General features: G+C 43.3%; 1 protein-coding gene and 1 pseudogene across 1 annotated transcript; both read left to right on the plus strand.

The window, feature by feature from the left end:
- Positions 1-5465: 5465 nt before the first annotated feature.
- On the plus strand, positions 5466-5985 carry LOC117887550 (annotated as a pseudogene).
- A 7504-nt stretch (positions 5986-13489) lies between these two features.
- LOC117887551 (olfactory receptor 11A1-like) lies at positions 13490-14446 on the plus strand. The gene has a single exon (XM_034790200.1). It carries the CDS (start codon positions 13490-13492, stop codon positions 14444-14446), a length of 957 nt encoding a protein of 318 aa, XP_034646091.1.
- The last annotated feature ends 6608 nt before the right edge of the window (positions 14447-21054 follow it).

A 21054-nucleotide genomic window follows, 5' to 3' on the forward strand; every position in this document is an offset into this window, starting at 1 on the left:
TTGGGTCCAAGATTTGTGAGTCCATGGTCCCCTTCCCAACCTAGGTCCCAAATCTGGAGCCTGCCTTAATCCATCCCTGGTTACAGAGCCAGATACACCCTAACTCCACTGGAACATCTGCCTGAGTAAAGACTGAAGGCCTCATACACAAATTACTTAAGGGCATGGTAAATTTTCCAGGTCTGAATTACATAAAAACTTTAATTCTGGCCGTGTAAAGAGGCTTTAAAATGGGCATAAATTACAGTCACACCAACTTAACTGCTCCTTTAGCTGCCTGAATGGTGTAAGAGGTCTGCAGTGCGAATGGAAATTGGGAACTGGGTGCCTAACTCCCCTTCATCTCCTTTGAAAATCCCAGTCTAAATCAAGACTGAGTATATTTCTAAAAGACCTGCTCTAATTCCACCACAAGCTATTGGCCTCCATTCCTAGATTGCAAGGCCAGAGGGGACCATTGTGATCATCTAGTCCGACCATCTGTATAACACAGGCCAGAGAACTTCAGAAATCATTGGGTGAAAATCTCTGGCAAGTGCCATGCAGGCGGTGAGACTAGATGACCATAATTGTCCTATCTGGCCTTTAAATCTATGAATTAGAAATGGTCAGAAATTCTCCAGCAGAATGTATTTCCATTGGAAAATGCTGATTTATCAAAAGTGAAATGCTTCTTGCAAACATAGGTATTTTAGATGTATTGAACACCTGCCGCTCCCATTCACCTCTGCTGGATTTATGCCTGAGGTCAGCACCTCTGAAAACCAGGTCCAATGTGTATGAAATTGGGCTCCTGAAAACCAGATGCACCCAAAATCAGAGGCTGCTTTTGGAATATGTTGCCTATATACGATTGTCCTTGTTTTGTGTGGTGGACTTTCATCTTCCAGGTAATTCTCTGCCACTGAGAATAAGCAGTTATCCTCATTATCTCTAACAAGGCCCTTTGGGGTTCATATGTGGTGGCAAACTTCTACAACCTAGAACACTTATTTATGCTAATCCCCAGTGCATTTTGTACTCAGAATCCATCATTTCCTTGCTCTTTGTGGGCCCCATCCTGGAAGGCACTAGCCACCCTCTATACACCAGCTGACTTCACAGGATGCACTCAACACCTGCTTAATTAATTTTTACACTCGAGCAACACAACTTGCTTTAATGTGAATACTCATTTGAGTAATCAATACTTGTGTGAGTAAGCATTGCAAGATCAAGCCCATGTATAAGCAAAATGTGCATGAAACTCAATGCCTAAGTACAGTGTAATCAAATCCAGTAGGTTTAACACCCTGATCCTTCAGCCTTTATTTAAAAGAGTAACCCCTAGTGAGCCTACTCCATGGGACTAATGGATAGAGTAAGGTTTATTGACCAGATAAAGCCTTGTAGGATTGAGAGATTATTTTAAGCTCCTTCCACATGAAAGATGGGAGAGCCAAGGCAGATGATATAATGGAAATTCAAGAGTTGTTTGTTGACTTCAGGCTATCTGCTGTGTGATCACTCTACAGGACTGGTCTCCCTAGACATGCCAGTCAGCATGTACTTATAGGAGCCTGTTGAGCTACTGAACGAAAGACTTTATGTGCTCAAGGCAGGTGAGACACATCATTGAGTTGACCTGAGAGGAGACCCATGTTATTGTTCATGTTATTGTTTAACGCATGCATATAGAGTCACACGAGCACATGGCACTTTACAAAGGGATTACAGACACAGATATGATTCTCCTCTTGCTACTGGCCTAACTCTTATTTACACCAGTGTAAGTGAGAGAAGAACGAGGCCATGTCTACACTACAGCTGCTACGGTGGCACTGCTATGGCGCTGTAGTGTAGACACCACAGCGATGGAAGGGGGTTTTCCAACGCAGTAGTAAATCCACCCCTCTGAGACGCGGTAGTTAGGTCAACAGAAGAATTCTGCCATGGACCTAGATCCATCTACATTGGGGGTTAAGTCAATCTAACTATGTCACCATAGAGTGTGAAATTTTTCACAGTCCTGAGTGATATAGCTGTTGTCAGTTGCTGGCTATGTGGGGGATCTCTCTCTCTGCTGCACTGGCTCTAGACAGGTAACCAGTATAGCAGACCTTGATCGAAGTGCCCAAGAAGACCACAGACTCTGTTCAGTGGCAAAGGCACTCGGCCAGGTTTATTGATGACAAAGCACGGCATTACTGCCCTATACATGCTACAGGTACACTTAATACATGCCTGTGACAATGGACCAGCTCAGTGAGCGGCGGGACTTTCCACTCCCATCTCGGCCAGACAAAGACACCCCCTCTGTGACCCCTTTTTTATACACTGATACAAATAAGTTACATTTCGCCCCTCTGACATGGTTAGTTATCATCCTTTACCTTGTACCTGTTGGTTCAATCAAAACATCTCTATCCATCACCCTGTTATCCTGACCTTATCTTTAAAAGGGGTCAGTGTATCCTTGTATAATCTATGGGGAGTGTCTTTACACCATAACTTTGTATCAGGGTGTTCTGGTACTATCCTTCTGGAATGTGTTTACCTGAATACTTAGTGCCTAGGAGTGCTTGTGTTTTTTCAATGCCAGCCCTGTTCTTGCCAAGTTCATATATCAGAGAGTGAACTTGCAAGCAGGCATCTGCTTTGGAAAAGATCCTGACTTTAGTTCATGCCTTAGGCCTTACTTAGGCCCCTCAAACCAGGCCTCATGTCTCAGGCTCTCTCTTTCTACTACAGTAGCTAGTCAACCTAATTTTTTAGGGGTAGACCAGGCCTGAGATCCATGGTCCATGCAGCAAAGATCTCACTGTTTGAACTGATCAAGACAAGAGAGGTTGGTGTGGGAGGTAACAGCAGGCCATGGAGACAGATGGAGTGCAGAAGAATGAACAGGTTAAGGTGATGCCTGACTGGTACTTTATGAAGTCTATTTTCTTTCTTTCTTTCTTTCTTTCTTTCTTAGAAATGTAGGGCTGGAAGGGATCTCAAGAGGTCATCAAGTCTAGGCCCTGTGCTGAGGAAGGACCAAGTAAACCTAGTTTAGACCATCCCTGACAGGTGTTTGTCCAACCTGTTCTTATAAACCTCCAGTAATGGGGATTCCACAACTCCCCTTGGAAGCCTATTCCAGAGTTTAACTACCCTTAGAGTCAGAAATTTTTTCCTAATTTCTTTCTTTCTTTCTTTCTTTCTTTCTTTCTTTCTTTCTTTTATTATCTCAGGGGGATTCATGACAGAATGACAGAATCATTGACTGAGGGATCATAGGGGGAAAAAAGTGAGTTTGGAAGAGGAATCTGAAGGAGTGGAGAGAGTTTGCCAGTGCTACAGGACAAGGGATGGCAGTTTAGATGGAGACTGCAGCATGGCAAAAGTTACTAGTAGGAGAAGGAAACAAAGCAGGCATAGAAGCAGGTGGGACATGCAGTCTGAAGAGGAGAGAGATGAGCAGCCATGTAGACGTCAGGCAGTTAAGGGGGGGGGGGCAATGGAGTGCTGCTAACATTTAACATGGGGCTCCCACAAAGCTGCTCCTCATTAGCTTCTGTAGCTGGTAGTGATTGTGGAGGAGACAGATGAGAAATCCTCCTATTTGTTAGCCACCTTATTATTTGCATGGCTCTCACCTGGGATTCCCACAGGATGAAGACTGAAAATCCAAGACTGAGTAGATGAAAAGGGAAACAGAGATACCCATGATCGGGTAGCAGAGCTGGGAACAGAACGCAGCTCTCTGGATTCCCAAGCCAGTGCCTGCTTGGAAGGACCATGCTACCACACATTTTAAATGTGTCTTATAGCCCATTAGTAGGTAGTGTCTCTGGATGATTCCACTTCTATTAAGAACAAATCCTTGAGAATATTGCTGTCTTGTTGCTGAAATGGAAGCAGAATGCTGTTAGCTCATGGCATATCACAGTGTTTAACTTGTGCTGTTTGAAATGGTGTGTGTGTGTGTGTGTGTGCGCGCGCGCACACCTATCATGGCAAAAGAAGTACTCCACCCATCAGGTATGCTGAAGAGTTCCTTGATTATACTGGGAAGGGTGAAAGACAGGTGCTGATGATCAAGTTTAAATAATCAAGAAGGCTGAAATCAAACACTTCTGCAGCAATTGTCACTGAAATGCAGAGCCAGCTAAAAGGAAAGGGTGGGTGACAATAGGATGCAGATTGTTGTGTCCTAACACATGGATGAGAATATGCTGGAGATGAGAGGTTTAGAAATCTTTGGAGAAAGCAGGCATAAACAGAAGGGCACCTACCATAAACAGAGGTGAATCAGCCTGCTAGCTGTTTAAAAAACAATCTAGAGGGGTTTTATTTAAATTAGGAATGGAGAGAAAGCTAGCAGGGAGAAAAGTCAATTAAAGACAAGTGTAAGAGAGGGTGAAGTTATATGATAAGTGGCTGAACTGCTAACAAAATATCTAGTCTATGACTGAAAAAATATTATACTATATGACTGGAGGGTAGCAAATAGAGAGAGCCACTTGGAAATTTTCCATCAAAACATTTTTTCAACAGAAAATGCAGTTTTGTCAGAATCAAAATTTTCCACAGGAATTTCAGCCAAACATTTTCAATTTTTTTCCTGATGGAAAATTGGAATGAAATATTTTGTTCTGGATCAGGATGATTTGAAATTAAAATATCAGTTTGTCAAATCCAATCAAAACATTCAATTTCAGGGCAGTTGGACCTCCATGTGCATCCAACTGAGCAGCCATGATAATTCACGGGAGCTGTAGTTCAGATGCCTCGTGCCTTCTTTCTCCTCTGTGGGCTGGGCTCTTGGGCTGGACTACATCTCCCATGATGCACTGAGGACTCCCTTCTGATTGAACCATTCAAAAATTCATAGATTCCAAGGCCAGAAGGGACCACTAATCCTCTAGTCTGACCTCCTGTATAACACAAGCCATAAAACTTCCCCAAAATAATTCCTATTTGAATTAGAGAAGATCTTTTAATAAAACTCCCAACCTTGATTTAAAAATGTCAGTGATGGAGAATCCACCACAACCCTTGATAACTTGTTCCAATGGTTAATTACCCTCACTCTTAAAAAATGTATGCCTTATTTCCAGTCTGAATTTGTTCAGCTTCAGTTTTCAGCCATTGGATCTTGTTATACCTGCTAGATTGAAAAGTGCATTAAAAAATATTTGTTCCCAATGTAGGTACTCATAGACTGTAATCAAGTCACCCATTAACCTTCTCTTTGTTAAGCTAAATAGATAGAGCTCTTTGAGTCTATCACTATAGGGCATGTTTTCTAATCCTTTGGTCATTCTTGTGTCTCTTCTCTGAACCTTCTCCAATTTATCAACATCCTTCATGAATTGTGGTCACCAGGACTGGACACAGGATTCCAGCAGCAGACGCACCAGTTCCAAATACAGAGGTAAAATAACCTCTCTACACCTAGTCGAGATTCCCCTGTTTATGCCTCCACTGCAGTACATCAGATGAGACTCTGCATTCTGATGATGGCCGGGACATGGGTCACTGGGCTCCTTGCTCCCTGCTGCATACAGCGCTTACCTTCTCCCTGTCTTTCTGCCACTCCAAAAAGTCAACCAATATTACTGTGACGTTCCTACAGTGCTGGCTTTATCCTGCGCTTCCACATACCTCACAGAGATGGTGGCCCTTATCATAGGGGGAATATTCAGCGTGGGGGCCTTTCTGGTCACCCTGGTCTCCTACATCCAGATCACCTCAGCCATCCTGAAGATCCAGTCGGCTGAAGGCAACTGCAAGGCCTTCTCCACCCGCACCTCACACCTCGCAGTGGTGTGTCTGTTCTATGGCATGACCATCTTCACCTACATATGCCCCTCGTCAAACCACTCACCGGATCGGGACAGGCTGGTGGCCATGCTGTATGGGGTCTTCACCCCCATGCTGCACCCCATTATCTACAAGCTGCGGAACGCAGAAGTGAAAGGGGCCTTGAGGAGAGTGATGCGTCATAAATGTCACTAACATCAGAGAATAGGCATTTGGGGTAGCCCATTGTAGCCTCTTTGCTGACCTTCACTGGGGGACTGGTCAGCCATCGGAATGAGATTTTCAAAGCCACCAAAGGCTTTTGGATGTGCAGTTCCCATTATGTGTGATGGAAATTGTGCCTCCAAATCCCTTAGGCAACTCTGAAAATCTCAGCCTGGGGTTCCTAGTTCCACTGAAGTCACAGGGTTCCTGGAGTTCTCACTCAGGGCCTGATTCTGCGATCTCTATGGGGCCTGATTCCCCACTGTTCTACTCCAGTGCTAAGTCTATATGACTTCACTGAACATTGATGGAGTTACACAACACAAAGTGGAATAAACCAGTGGGAATTCAGGCACATTAGGTAGTGACTTAACACTGCGATTTTCAAATGGGTATAAAGGAATTAGATGATTAACCCCATTAACTTTTAATGGGAATTGGACTCGTGACTCCCTTTGGCCCCTTTGAAAATCCAAACGTCACTAAAAAATACTCCCATAGATTTAAATAGCACTTCGGAGAGCAAGGCCGTAGTCCTACATTTTAACTTCCATGGGGTGCCATGCAGGAGCAGGATGCAGCAGACCAGCTCTAACACACTCCCCAGTCTGAATAAGGGTTGTAGAAAACAGGTCGTCATTTGGAGCTGACGTAGACTTTCATGAACGTTGAGGGAGACAAACATCTTATGATTAGTTCTCATTAGTTTTGAACCTCAATTAGTAGAGTCACAGTGAATCAAAGTAGTTTTTTTTAATTAGCAATATGTAAAAAGTCATGGGAACAATAGATCAGTCATTCTAATTTCCTACACATGGGTTAAGGAGGTACTTTCAGTTTAAATGGTGCTTTGTATGAGCACCTTTAACTGGTTGAAGATATTTTTGATCAACAATGTCTATTGGATTTTTTGAATTCATGAGATAATATATGCTAACCTAATTCTCTGCAGTAGAGCTGGCCAAAAAATTTCCAACAAAAAAATTTGCAATGGAAAATAGGGCTTAATCAAAAATTATTTTACTTTTTTTTTCCCCCAGGAGAAAAATATTGTGTTGAAAGTCTGGAAAAGAAACAATTTCAGCGAAAATGAAATATTTCTGCAAATAAAATAATCTCAACATTTGTTGGTGTTTCTGAAATTATTTGTTTCAAAACTGTGGGATTTTCTGCACTTCCTGTCTGTTTTCCAGCTTGCAAAAGTTACCTAAGTAAGTTGAGCACATAAATAGCACTTTCACTTTTCCCAGCTGGAAAATTTTGGGAAATGGTAAGAAAGTGTGAGAAGGAGGGTGACAAAAAATCTTTCCCACATTTTCAAAATTTCCCACACTGGAATTTCCTGGTGGAATTTGTCAAATGGGAATTTTTCCTGTAACAATTATCATGGCAAAAATCCTAGTTTTCCAACTACACGTAATAATCACAGATGTAGATCCTAGTGTACATTGTCCTTTGACTTCAGTAGAGTTCCACTGTCTTACACCACAGTGCTTCATGTCTGCTTGTCAAAGTGATGATTTTGCTTTAACATAAGGTCCAAAATTCTACCTATTGACACACACCTTCAATTTGTTTGTAATTTTGTTTTTTAAAACATAAAAAATAAAGACAATGATATGGCTTGACTTCCTTCTATTTTAAGTGGAGCTTATATTGCAAATAATTACATCCATTGACAACTCTCACATCTATTTCTACATACATTAGTGAATGAAACTTTCCAAGCTCCTCTGATGTACACAATGGATCTGGTAAGAAAATGAGGGTGGAAAATCACTAAAATGTTCATGATTTCCACCCTCACCCTGTTTCTAATCCAAACCTCATTTGACCAATATTTTCCAACCATCTCTATTACACCTTAGTGTAATGCAAAGATGTGACTATGAAAAACATTCTAGACATGGATAATTAACTGAGTCAGACAAACCAGATTATTAGGGCTGGTCAAAAATTTTCCATCAAAACATTTTTCAGAGAATTGGGAATTTGATTAAATTAATTTTTTCATGGAAAGTATATGCTTCCCTTGCAAATTATTGATTTTTCATCAGAAACTGAAACGCCCAAACCAAAAAACAAATTTTGGAGGGTGGTCATTTTTGTCTGAAAATGTTTTAGTTTTTGGCCAAAAATTGTTCAGTTTTTCAGCTGAAATATTTTAGATTTTGATTGTTGAAAATAATTGGTTTGGGGGTGTCCATTCTTTTTTTTTTTTTTTTTAACAAAAACTCAAAATTTTCCCTGGGGAAAAAAACAAAAACATGTTCCGACCTGCTGTATAGATTTTTTGTTTGTCAAAACCTGTTGTGACATAGTGAGTAATGAGAGGTTGATATTGGGTGATTGTTCTGTATTTCCAAAGTCCCATATATAATATTCCATTATTTTCTTCTATTATTCCATCCTTTGCATGCAGAAGGCTGAGATTTTTCAGAGGCCCCTAAAAAATTTTGATGCCTCAATTCCCATCAGTTTTGAGAACTGGGCTTCTAAATTCCTTAGGCAGCTTCAAGAATTTCAATCATTGACTTCTCCACATTTATGCCGGTATTGCTGAGTCCACAGTTAAAGTGGAACACCTTTTGTGTGTAGAAAAGGCCTTCTCCACGCAGGGATTTGCAGCCATTTAACTGAATCAGCATTTGTCTACATGGAGAGTTGCACTGGATTGGAAATTCAATCTGATTTATTTCAAGCAATGCAAACCCCATTTGTCGACACTCTTATTTTCTTTTAAGAGTGGCTTGTTTTGGTTTAGTTTAAGTCAATTAGGAACAAATTAGGCTAAAAAAATTAAAAGTGTTCAGAAAAGAGCTATGAGACTATTTAAAGGTCCAGAAAACCTGCCTTAGAGTGAGAGATTTAAGAAGCTCCATGTATTTAGTTTATCCAAGAGAAGGTTAAGAGTAGAGCTGGTCAGGAATTTTTCTGAAAAACTTTTTTCCGGTCGTAAAATGCCGACTCCTCAAAATCAAAACTTTTCACTGAAACGTATCAGTTCTGATGATAATGTTTCTCACACTGCAAACAAGAACCTAGAGTAGCCAATGGTGGTTAGGGCCATCACAAGGGATGTTGGTGATGCTGGTTCAAGTTCTTACCATAAGGATTTTTTTTTTTAACATTGAGCACAATTAATTATTGGAACAACTTATCTAGAGATGTGGTGAATTCTCCATAGCTTGGAGTCTTTAAATCAAGACTGATTTCTTGTCTTTCTAAAATATATGTTCTATCTCATACAAAATTGATACAGGAATCACTAGTTCTTTGCCCTGTGTTCTTCAGAAGGTCAGAGTTGATTTATTAATGGGCCCTTCTGGCCTTACAATCTATGAATTTATGAATAAGCCACTCATAGCCTGCAATAAGTGTGTCCACACTGGGGTTTGCACCAGATAAACTAAACTGGTTTAATTAAAATGGCACATTTGTATGTAGAGAAGGCCTCAGTTTAAAAACTGCAATTTAAGTTAAACCCAGTGCTATTTCTTTGTGTGGAAAAGGCTTGGAAAAGAGACAAAGAGAACATGTGAGTTCTTGAAAAACATTTGACATCAATACAACGAGGAATGATTCTTTCCAGATCCCATGAGATATAAAGATGATTTAATGAGCCCATCTGAGATCCAAGCTCTGAGCGATTCAGGGTCTCTGTCCTGAAATGCCATGATTTTAAGTATAAAGAGCAAACCCTAAAAACCACACATGTTGTCATAACATGATTCATCTGCACATCAGAGTGTCAGACTTCTATCTCTCCCACAGGAGAGACAACTGTTTGGTAACAGTAGCCTCCAATAGGGCTGGAATACATTTTGATTCTAGTACCTGGAACTAGCTCTGATTTCAATTGGATCTATTGGTCAACGAAATTAGATCTCATAAAAGATTGGTTACTGGTATTCATACCTGAATTGTTCTCCTTTTTATCTATTTTTCTATCTTTGAATAAAATAGGAGAGGAAAGTGACTCAATGATGCCAAAACCCTGAAACCTGCCTGGGATTGATCAGGTAAGTGCATGTTATTTATATTATATTATATTGCACTATGTGAGATATGCAAGAAGGAAATTATTGCAAAAGTAACAATATTAAATTTTTGCCATTTTTCAGAATCACCTAGAATTTTGGGTTCCTTGCATTTTGTATGCCCAACTTTAGACCAGTGTCAAGGTGGAGTAACTCCATTGGCTTCTTTCTAGAATCTGACCTGAAATTGTCTAATTGAGGAACCAATGCAAAATATGAATCTATAGACAATTTACTGAATTATAATGGACTCTAATTCTGATCTTAATTTCACCAGTTTTACATTAGTATAACTTCATTTTTTATCACGTCAACACCTTCCTCTCTGACCTCCTAGACACACACACTGACCCCCTTCAGTCCCCACAAAATGCTGCTGCTAAACTCCTCTTTCTTTCCCATCACTTTGATCATGTAATTCCCTTTTGAATCCTTCTGTTGGCTTTCCAACCAATATTATATCACATTTAAGCTTCTTGTCACTACCTTCAAAGCTCTACACAGCTCTGCTTCCCCTTACTGATATTCTCTTTGTCAAGCCTCCCACGCCCTCCACTAATACATCCAGCCTCACTCTCCCTCTTGTCAGATTCTCACCCAGTCACCTCCGTGCCATCTTCCATGCAGCCACCTATTCATAGTCCAGCCTCCCTGAGCTATTCCTACCCTCTACAAGTGTGAGTCCCTCTTAAACACCCAGTCCTGCCACTCTGTTTTTGCTGAATCTTGCTGATATAGCTACATAAATGAGTGTAAATTGTATATATGTTGTCTCTGGTTATTCCCCTTCCCCTGACCTCTGTCTATTTGTCTGTCCTTAAATTGGGAGCTCCTCGAAGCAGAGATTGTCCTTCTTAAGTATTTGGAAAGTGCTTGATACACAGTGGAAAATATTCTTCTTAGGAGAAGGAATTGTATATAATTATATATTATCATATATAGTTCATATTCCATTTGTTATCGTAATTAGTATAACAACAATGAACTTCAAAAGAGTTACACCTGTGTTTAGATCCTCAGCTGGTGTAGATCAGCGTAACTACATTGACTTCACAAGAACTACACTGATTTATACCAGCTATGGACCCACCCCTGCTATCTAATCTAACTATCTGTCTGTCTGTCTGTCTGTCTGTCCGTCATACCACAGCCTTCAATATCTGTGCTGCTGTGTTGGTGTGAGATCAAAATCTGGCCCAGAACACTTTATCTTAAACTATATTTTCTAGAGAAAAGTAGTCCAGTCCTACTCATGCAGAAGTCAATGGGAGTTTTGCAATGGACATGAGTAGGAAGGGTATAGAGTTCAAATATGGGTTAATTACAGAGAATAAGAATGTTTGTCTCCGGTACATGTTGATTTAAGTTGCAGGGGAGATGATGGGCAGAAATCTATCAATCTTGGGATAACATTAAATAGAACAAGATTCCTTCAGTCCTGGGAGCAGCTCCTCACAGCTGTGGTGTTTAACAATAATTTCCATTTTATCTACATTGCCTAGCTATAAGGGCCCTGATTCTCCACTGACTTGCATTTTGTGTCATCATTAACCTTCGCACAAAGAGAGTGTACAAAATAATTGATGATGGCTATTATTTCCAAGGCGCCTATCTACACCTCTAGGCGCCTAAATACTTTTGAAAAACTGGCCTTTTGGTTCTTTTGAGAATTTCACTGACTCTCTAGACACCTGAGGATAACACAAACTTCAATTACAATCATCTCTGATCCATCTGTATTTTTTCTCCTATTTAGAGTCCACATCATCCCTCCACCAGCGCTGGACACTGCTCCTCAGTCTCACCCAGAACAGATTTTCCACCAAGTAGCTTTTAATTGAGAGATAAGTGTTGATAGAGGTATGTTTGACTGGAGTGCAGAGCACTTGGGGCAATGGAAAGGGGCAGGAAGAGCTAAAATAATTTGTTCTTGTGATTTTCATACCTTCATAGATTTTTAAGGCCAGCCGGGTCTGTGATGATTGTCTAGTCGGACCTCCTCCGTCGCACAGATTTGGTGTAAAACTGTGCGGCTCCAGTTACAGTACAACGAGCTGTGGTGACTTTCCCCAGCTCAGGGTCTTGTCCTGTGTTTAATGCTGATGTTTCACTATTCTTTCTTTTATTTATTTATTTATTTTGATTGGCACAAAAATAAGAAGTCCTGGACGCCCTGTCACAAAGCTGTGCCATGCAGCCCACCATCCTCAGCCACGAAATTTGGAGTAGCTCTTGGATGTAGCTCTGGATTCTTCACCCATCTTCCCAAAGCTATAGGGAGCAAGGGATCAGATCAAAGGTTTTCGTAAAAAAAAATTCTCTTTGCCTCCTTCTGTCCAATTCTTAACCCCAACATCTCAACTGGAAAGCCATTTGGAATCACTCTTTCTGTCCCCTCTTTCGCTTTTCTGATACTTCTTAATTTTAAACCTGCCCCCCCCCAAACTTGGGTGGGCTCTACCCCAGAGGCTGTGTTGCCTCAGGCTCTGAAATGCTAAAAGCAGTAACAATTTCAATTCGGTGAGTCTTCATCAGCACGGAACAGAGCCTCGTCTGTCTCACTTCATTTGTGGTGTGAAAAGGGGTCATTTTAAAACAGTTCCTTTTCAGAGCTGAACTAAATTTAGTTACTAAGGGCCAGGTTTTTTAATGTTTTTAGGCAGATAGATGCCTACTGAGATTTTCAAAAGCACCTAGGCACCTAACTCCCATTGATTCCAATGGGAGTTGATTCCAATGGGAGTTAGGCACTTACACGGCTTAGGTGCAGTTGCCAATCTCACTAGGCAACTATCTGCATCTTTAGATGCCTAAATACCTTTTGGAAATCTGGCCCCAATTTTTTTATTTAAGATAAGGAGAATTGTTGATAGTTCAAATTATATTGTTACATAAATATTCAGAGCAACTAATAAGAAGGTCTGGGGAACCAGCAAAACTGAGACAGTATAGATTGTAATATTCAGTGAGTTATGGGTGGGATTTTTGTAGTTTAATGGAAGTTGCATGCCAAACTCCCATATGCCCACAGCAAGTAAATATAAAGGAGGGAATGTTCAAAGCACCCTAATAGACTCGGATGCTCAGTTCCCATTAAAATTAATGTGAATTTGGCATCCTAATCCCCTAGGCAGCTTTGGAAAATTCCATCCAATGTTTTTGTGACAGTTACATGAGTGATTGTTCCTATCATTTCATTCCATTTGGTCCATCTTTTCTTGAATACCTCCATGATTAATCTAATTCAGGCAGTAAGACATCCCATTTCTCTCAGTTCGTTGGTGGTGATCAATCTTCTTTCAGTAGATGGTGTTTGGTTTTGCAACCATAGGGATGAAAGCCATTTATTGACATAGGACTGCATTTTAAAGGCTGGGTCTAGTCCCAGAATCTTTCTGGTTTATTGTCTGTCTGTGCTTGATTTATGCGCTGTGCTTTCTCTAGAAACCGTGCACATGACAGATGTCAAGAGGGAAAATCAAAGTGACATTACAGAATTCATCCTCCGCGGGTTCAGGAACCTCTACCCATTCCAGACGGGTCCCTTTGTGCTGGTTCTACTAACATACATCACCACCGTGGCTGGGAACACCCTGATCATTGTCACTATTCTGGTTGACAAGGGCCTCCACACCCCCATGTATTTCTTCCTGGGAAACTTGTCCTTCTTGGATATCTGGTACACGTCCAACATAGTCCCCAAAATGCTGCAAGGTTTCTTGGCTGAGAAGGGTGTGGCGATCTCCTTCAGTGGCTGTGTCACGCAGCTTTATATCTTTGGCTCACAGGCTGCCACAGAGATCTTGCTGCTAACGGTGATGGCTTACGATCGCTACTTAGCGATATGCAACCCTCTGCGTTACATGACCCTCATGAACCGGAGGGTGTGCATTAAGCTGGCATCCTGCTCTTGGCTGGGTGGCTTCCTCTTCAACCCAGTGCTAATTGCCTGGATTTACAGGCTACGTTTCTGTGGCCCTAATGAAATCGACCATTTCTTCTGTGATTTCATGCCCCTGGTAAAGCTGTCATGCAGTGACACCCATCTGATCACTTTAGCATCATTCCTGCTAGCAGCTACAGCCACCCTGATCCCCTTCTTGCTAACCCTGACATCCTACGCATTCATCATAGCAGCGATAGTAAAAAACCCTTCCAGAACCGGAAGGCAGAAGGCCTTCTCCACCTGCACCTCGCACCTTACTGTGGTCAGCACTTTCTACGGGGCTCTGGCCATGGTCTACATTGTGCCGAAAGCCAACTCAGCTGTAAACCTAAACAAAATATTCTCCCTTCTCTACAGCCTTGTCACCCCATTGCTCAATCCTCTGGTCTACTCCCTGAGAAACAAGGACGTGAATGACGCCCTGAGGACCATGGCCGCTAGACTGATGGATTTTCGAAGGAGATAAAGTAAAAAAGGGAGCGTGGGGGACTTTAAAATGAAAAATACTGGGCCACATTCCCAGATGGTGTAAACTGACATAACTTCATTTGAATCAGTGGAGCTGTGCCAGTTTGTACAGGCAGTCCTCGACTTTATGACATTTGACTTAAGACAAATGGCATTTACGACATTTATAAATTGAAGAATAAAATCAGCTTTACGACGCTGGTTTTGACTTTATGATGCTCCCCCATTCATAACATGTATGTATGGGAAAATTGGTTCAGAGTTATGACGTTTTGACTTAAGACGTGATTTTCAGGAACGAATTGTGTCTTAAATCCGAGGACTGCCTGTACTAGCTACAAATCTGGTCCATGCCCCACCCCGCCAGATTTAACAGACAAGGGAATCCCATGTTGTACTCCCAGCTGATCAGGATGAATATCATAAACCATTTCCCAGAAACATTTTCTCAAAAATTGAACTGAGTTCACATCCATACCTGCCTGAATAAAGATTAATTTGGAATTAATTATTGTTGTTGTTTTTCTTTATTATTAAGGTAGCTAACAAAGATTGTAGTCAGAACTGGGGCCTAGTTCTGCCAAGTATTATCCACAGACCCTGCCCCCAAAGAGCACAGAATCAAAAAAGACTTCAGTTTGCCCACAAGCAGCTGGCTGGGAGGACAGAAGCGTGGTTAGCATCCTACTTTCAGAAGTGGGAAACCCAGATTCAATGTATTGCTCTGCCACGGACTCTGTGTGTGACCTTGGGCAAATTCCTTTGTCTCTGTGGGCCAGATTTCCAAAGGTGTTTAGGTCCCTACACTGCTTAGATGCTTTTTTAAATCCCACCAGGAGCTAGAGTCACAAAGAGACTTAGGCACCTAACTGCCACCTTAGGTGCCTAAATCCCAGAATAAAGCCCCTCTGGAATTCTGCCGCCAAACCCTATGGAAACTTAAACTTGCTCAGTGCTCAAAGCTTACCTACTACTTCGGAAAATAATGAAAACGTCATCGGGCTAGAGAGAGAGAGAAAGCACAAGCACAAGAATGGCTCTAGTCTAGTGGGTAGAGCACTCCCGGGGAGGTGGGAGACCCAGGATCCAGTCCCCCTGCTCCACTGCATTTTTTAATTATTTAGCCACAGTGGAACCACTTCCCCTGGAGAGACAAAGGGGTCTTGTATTGGAATATGCTGTAGCCCAGTGGTTGGGGCACTCACCTGAGAAGAGGCAAATCCCTTCTCCCCTTCAGTTAAAGGGGGGGGGACTTTGAACCTGGGGTTTCCCACAACCCAGATGAGTGCCCTAACCACTGGGCTAAAAGTGATGAGAGAGCTCCTCCTCTGCATACAGGGCACACTTGGCATGCTTTGAGAGTGTTTATCAGACCGGGCCCCACAAGCAAATTCAGCAGAGGAACGTCTCTCTTCCCACACTGCACACGGGCTTAGGCGTCCAGACACCTAGGGTGGAGCAGCAGGGTACATGCTCAGAGACAGAAACATCGGCATGTAGGGAATGTTCACTGCAAAAATTTAGGTGCTGACTCCAAGTGTCAACTACAGAATATTAATGGAGATATCCTATCTCCTAGAACTGGAAGGGACCTTGAAAGGTCATCGAGTCCAGCCCCCTGCCTTCACAAGCAGGACCAAGTACTGATTTTGCCCCAAATCCCTAAGTGGCCCCTTTAAGGATTGAATTTATAATCCTGGATTTAGCAGGCCAATGCTCAAACCACTGAGCTATCCCTCCCTACAGGGATTGGTGACAGCTGAGGGGAGGGTTGTGAATTGCAGTGGGGCCTGATTCTGGGATTTAGGCACCCAAAGTCCTTTGGTGAATCTTGCTCTAGCTGTAGAACTGGTTGATGTTACCTCTTCTTTGGGGCAAGGGAAGAGCCAGGGACTCTCAGGGACAAAATCTGTCTCCTGGCCTGCTCCAGTATAAACCTCTCATCTTTGCCATCTTTTCATGCATAATTTAGGACCTTACAATCCCCTATCCCCATCCACCACCACCCTAGATTGCTCGGCAAGTTAAGCTTGTGCTCAAGCACTGTACTGAATTGGGCTCTAAATTGCTAGGAGTCTCCTGGGGGCAGCTACCATTTTGTGCTTACTTCTAAAACAAACTGTTACCGATGAGCTACACACACTGTGCTCTCTGTCGTGGAGACTTTATTTATGTTTCTTCTTCTGTTCTGTTTGCCTTTAATATAAAATAAAAAGTCATAGAGACTGAGGCTGAGATTTTCAAAGCTGTCTAAGGCCTGGTCTACACTACAATTTTAGGTCGAATTTAGCAGTGTTACCTCAATTTAACCCTGGACCTGTCCACACGACTAAGCCCTTTTTTCAAATTAAAGGGCTCTTTAAATCGATTTCTTTACTCCACCTCCGACGAGGGGATTAGCACTGAAATTGGCCTTGCCGGGTCGATCTGGGGTAGCGTGGACGCAATTTGATGGTATTGGCCTCCGGGAGCTATCCCAGAGTACTCCATTGTCACCACTCCGGACAGCACTCTCAACTCAGATGCACTAGCCAGGTAGATAGGAAAAGGCCCACGAACTTTTGAATCTCATTTCTTGATTTGGCCAGCGTTGCAAGGTGCAGGTGAGTGCAGATTTCATCAGCAGAGGTGACCATGATGGAGTCCCAGGATCGCAAAAGAGCTCCAGCATAGACCGAATGGGAGGTACGGGATCTGCTTGCCGTATGGGGAAATGAATCCGTGCTAGCTGAACTCTGTTCCAGTAAACAAAATGCCAAAAAATTAGAAAAAGTCTTAAAGGGCATGAAGGAGAGACGCCATAACAGTGATGAAAAGCAGAGATGCGTGAAAATTAAGGAGCTAAGGCAAGTCTACCAAAAACCAAGAGAGGCAAACGGCTACTCCGGGTCAGAGCCCCAAACATGCTGCTTCTATGATGAGCTGCATGCCATGTTAGGGGGTGCAACCACCACTACCCAAAACCTGTGCTTTGACTCAGTCAATGGAGAAGCACGGAACACGGAAGCGGGTTTTGGGGATGAGGAAGATGATGATGAAGAGATTGAAGATAGCTCACAGGAAGGAAGCGGAGAAATGGTTTCCCCAACAGCCAGGATATGTTTTTCACCCTGGACCTGGAGCCAATAACTCCCGAACCCACCCAAGGTGGGCTCCCGGACCCTGAAGGTGGAGAAGGGACCTCTGGTGAGTGTACCTTTGTAAATGTTACACATGGTTTAAAAGCAAGAGTGATTAATGATTAATTTTCCCTGGCATTCGCGGCCAGTACAGCTACTGGAAAAGTCTGTTAACGTGTCTGGGGATGGAGTGGAAATCCTCCAGGGACATCTCCATAAAGCTCTCCTAGATGTACTCCCAAACCTTTGCAAAAGGTTTCTGGGGAGGGCAGCCTTATTCCGTCTGCCATGGTTGGATACTTTACCACGCCAGGCCAGTAGTACATAGTCTGGAATCATTGCATAACAAAGCATGGTAGCGTATGGTCCCGGTGTTTGCTGGCATTCAAACAACATCCGTTTCTTATCTCTCTGTGTTATCCTCAGGAGAGTGATATCATTCATGGTAACCTGGTTGAAATAGGGTGATTTTATTAAGGGGACATTCAGAGGTGCCTGTTCCTGCTCGGCTGTTTGGCTATGGCTGAACAGAAATGTTCCCCGCTGTTAGCCACACAGTGGGAGGAGGGGTGAAGCGATCATCTCAGATAATTGGGGAGGGGGGTATTTGGGTTTGTGCTGCATGTTAACCCGCAAACCGCAGCCTCTCCTTTTAAATTGCCAACCCATTTTAAATGGCCAACCCAACGGCCGCTTGGTATGAGAAATGAGGGCGCTGCTGTTTGAAACCATTCCCACATGTTATGAAGGTTAAAGAAACCAAAAGACTGTGGCTTACCATGGCTGCCTGCAAGCCAAATTCTGTTGCCTGGCACTGTGTGAGTGATCTCTCACACCAAACTGGCAGGCCCTCAATATAAGAGGCAAAATGCGACCTTGTAACGAAAGCACATGTGCTATGTAATCTGAACAACAAGGTTTAAGTGAAAGAGTCTACCCATTGTTCTCTAAAATGTGCCTTTTTAACTACCACTCTCCCTTTTCTTCCACTAGCTGCAAATGTTTCTCCTTCGCAGAGGCTAATGAAGATTAGAAGGTGAAAAAAACGCACTCGGGATGAAATGTTCTCTGAGCTCCTGCTGTCCTCCCACACTGACAGAGCACAGCAGAATGCGTGGAGGCAGACAATGTCAGAGTGCAGGAAAGCACAATATGAACATGAGGAGAGGTGGTGGGCTAAAGAGAGTAAGTGGCGGGCTGAAGATGATAGGTGGTGTCAGCTTGCTGACAGAAGGCAGGAGTCAATGCTCAGGCTGTTGGAGGATCAAACTCATATGTTCCAGCATATGGTTGAGCTGCAGGAAAGGCAGCAGGAGCACAGAGCGCCACTACAGCCCCTGTGTAACCAACAGCCCTCCCCCCCCAAGTTCCATAGCCTCCTCACCCAGATGCCCAAGAACTCAGTGGGGGGAGTCCAGCCACTCAGCCACTCCATCCCAGAGGATTGCCCAAGCAACAGAAAGCTGGCCTTCAATAAGTTTTAAAGTTTTTAAGATTTAAAGTTTAAAAGTGCAGTGTGGCCTTGTCCTTCCCTCCTTCCCCACCCCACCCGGTGCTTCCCTCCCGGGCTACCTTGGCAGTTATCCCCCTATTTGCGTGACAAATTAATAAAGAATGCATGAATGTGAAGCAACAATGACTTTATTGCCTCTGCAAGCGGTGATCAAAGGGGGGAGGGGAGGGTGGTTAGCTTATAGGGAAGTAGAGTGAACCAAGGGGGGGCAGTTTCCATCAAGGAGAAACAAACAAAACTTTCACACTGTAGCCTGACCAGTCATGAAACTGGTTTTCAAAGCTTCTCTGATGCGCACTGTGCCTTCTGTACTCTTCTAACCACCCTGGTGTCTGGCTGCACGTAATCAGCGGCCAGGCGATTTGCCTTAATCTCCCACCCCGCCATAAATGTCTCCTCCTTACTCTCACAGGTATTGTGGAGCGCACAGCAAGAAGTAATAAAAATTGGAATATTGGTATCTCTGAGGTCTATCCAAGTCAGTAAACTGCGCCAGCGTGCTTTTAAATGTCCAAATGCACATTCTACTACCATTCTGCACTTGCTCATCCTATAGTTGAACAGCTCTTGACTACTGTCCAGGCTGCCTGTGTACGGCTTCATGAGCCATGGCATTAAGGGGTAGGCTGGGTCCCCAAGGATAACTATAGGCATTTCAATGTCCCCAATGGTTATTTTCTGGTCTGGGAAGAAAGTCCCTTCCTGCAGCTTTTGAAACAGACCAGAGTTCCTGAAGACACGAGTGTCATGTACCTTTACCAGCCATCTCATGTTGATGTTGGTGAAACGTCCCTTGTGATCCACCAGTGCTTGCAGCAGCATTGAAAAGTACCCCTTGCGGTTTATGTACTCTCTGGCTTGGTGCTCCGGTCTCAAGATAGGGATATGGGTTCCATCTATCGCCCCACCACAGTTAGGGAATCCCATTTCAGCAAAGCCATCCACTATGACCTGCACATTTCCCAGAGTCACTACCCTTGATATAAGCAACTCTTTGATTGTGTTGGCTACCTGCATCACAGCAGCCCCCACAGTAGATTTGCCCACTCCAAATTGATGCCTGACTGACCGGTAGCTGTCGGGCGTTGCAAGCTTCCACAGTGCTATGGCCACTTGCATCTCAACCGTGAGGGCTGCTCTCATCTTGGTATTCTGGTGCTTCAGGGCAGGGGAAAGCAAGTCACAAAGTTCCATGGAAGTGCCCTTACGCATGCGAAAGTTTTGCAGCCAATGGGAATCATCCCAGACCTGCAACACTATGCGGTCCCACCAGTCTGTGCTTGTTTCCCAGGCCCAAAATTGGCGTTCCACGGCATGAACCTGCCCAATTAACACCATGATGTGCACATTGCCAGAGCCCGTACTTTGTGAGAAGACTATGTCCATGTCTATGTCCTCATCACTCTCATCACCGCGCTGCCATCGCCTCCTCGCTTGGTTTTGCTTTGGCAGGTTCTGGTTCTGCATATACTCCAGGATAACGCACGTGGTGTTTATAGTGCTCATAATTGCCGCGGTGATCTGAGCGGGCTCCATGATGCCAGTACTATGGCATCTGGGCTGAAAAAAGGCATGAAACGATTGTCTGCTGTTGCTCTGATGGAGGAAGGGGCAACTGATGACATGGCTTACAGGGAATTAAAATCAACAAAGGGGGTGGCTTTGCATCAAGGAGAAACACAGATAACTGTCACACAGAATGGCCCCCTCAAGGATTGAACTCAAAACCCTGGGTTTAGCAGGCCGTTGATTTCATGGAAGGAGGAAGCAAATGAATACAAAACAAATCAGGTCTATTTCTTGTTTTGATCCACTCCATCTACCTTTTACAACTTAGGCTGGCAGTATACGGTGCAATACGACTGCTAGCCATCATCATCTCCTGGGTGCTCGGCAGAAGATGGGAATGACCTGACTGAATCACTCCCATGTCTGCCCAGGCGCCCCTGACCGACCTCACCGAGGTCGGCTAAA

The sequence above is a fragment of the Trachemys scripta genome, chromosome 14, assembly GCF_013100865.1.
Source record: "Trachemys scripta elegans isolate TJP31775 chromosome 14, CAS_Tse_1.0, whole genome shotgun sequence".
Classification (NCBI taxonomy): Eukaryota; Metazoa; Chordata; order Testudines; family Emydidae; genus Trachemys; species Trachemys scripta.

Bases quoted from the DNA above. Each gene is read 5' to 3' on its own strand.
- LOC117887551 (XM_034790200.1), top strand. From the start codon at position 13,490: ATGACAGATGTCAAGAGGGAAAATCAAAGTGACATTACAGAATTCATC.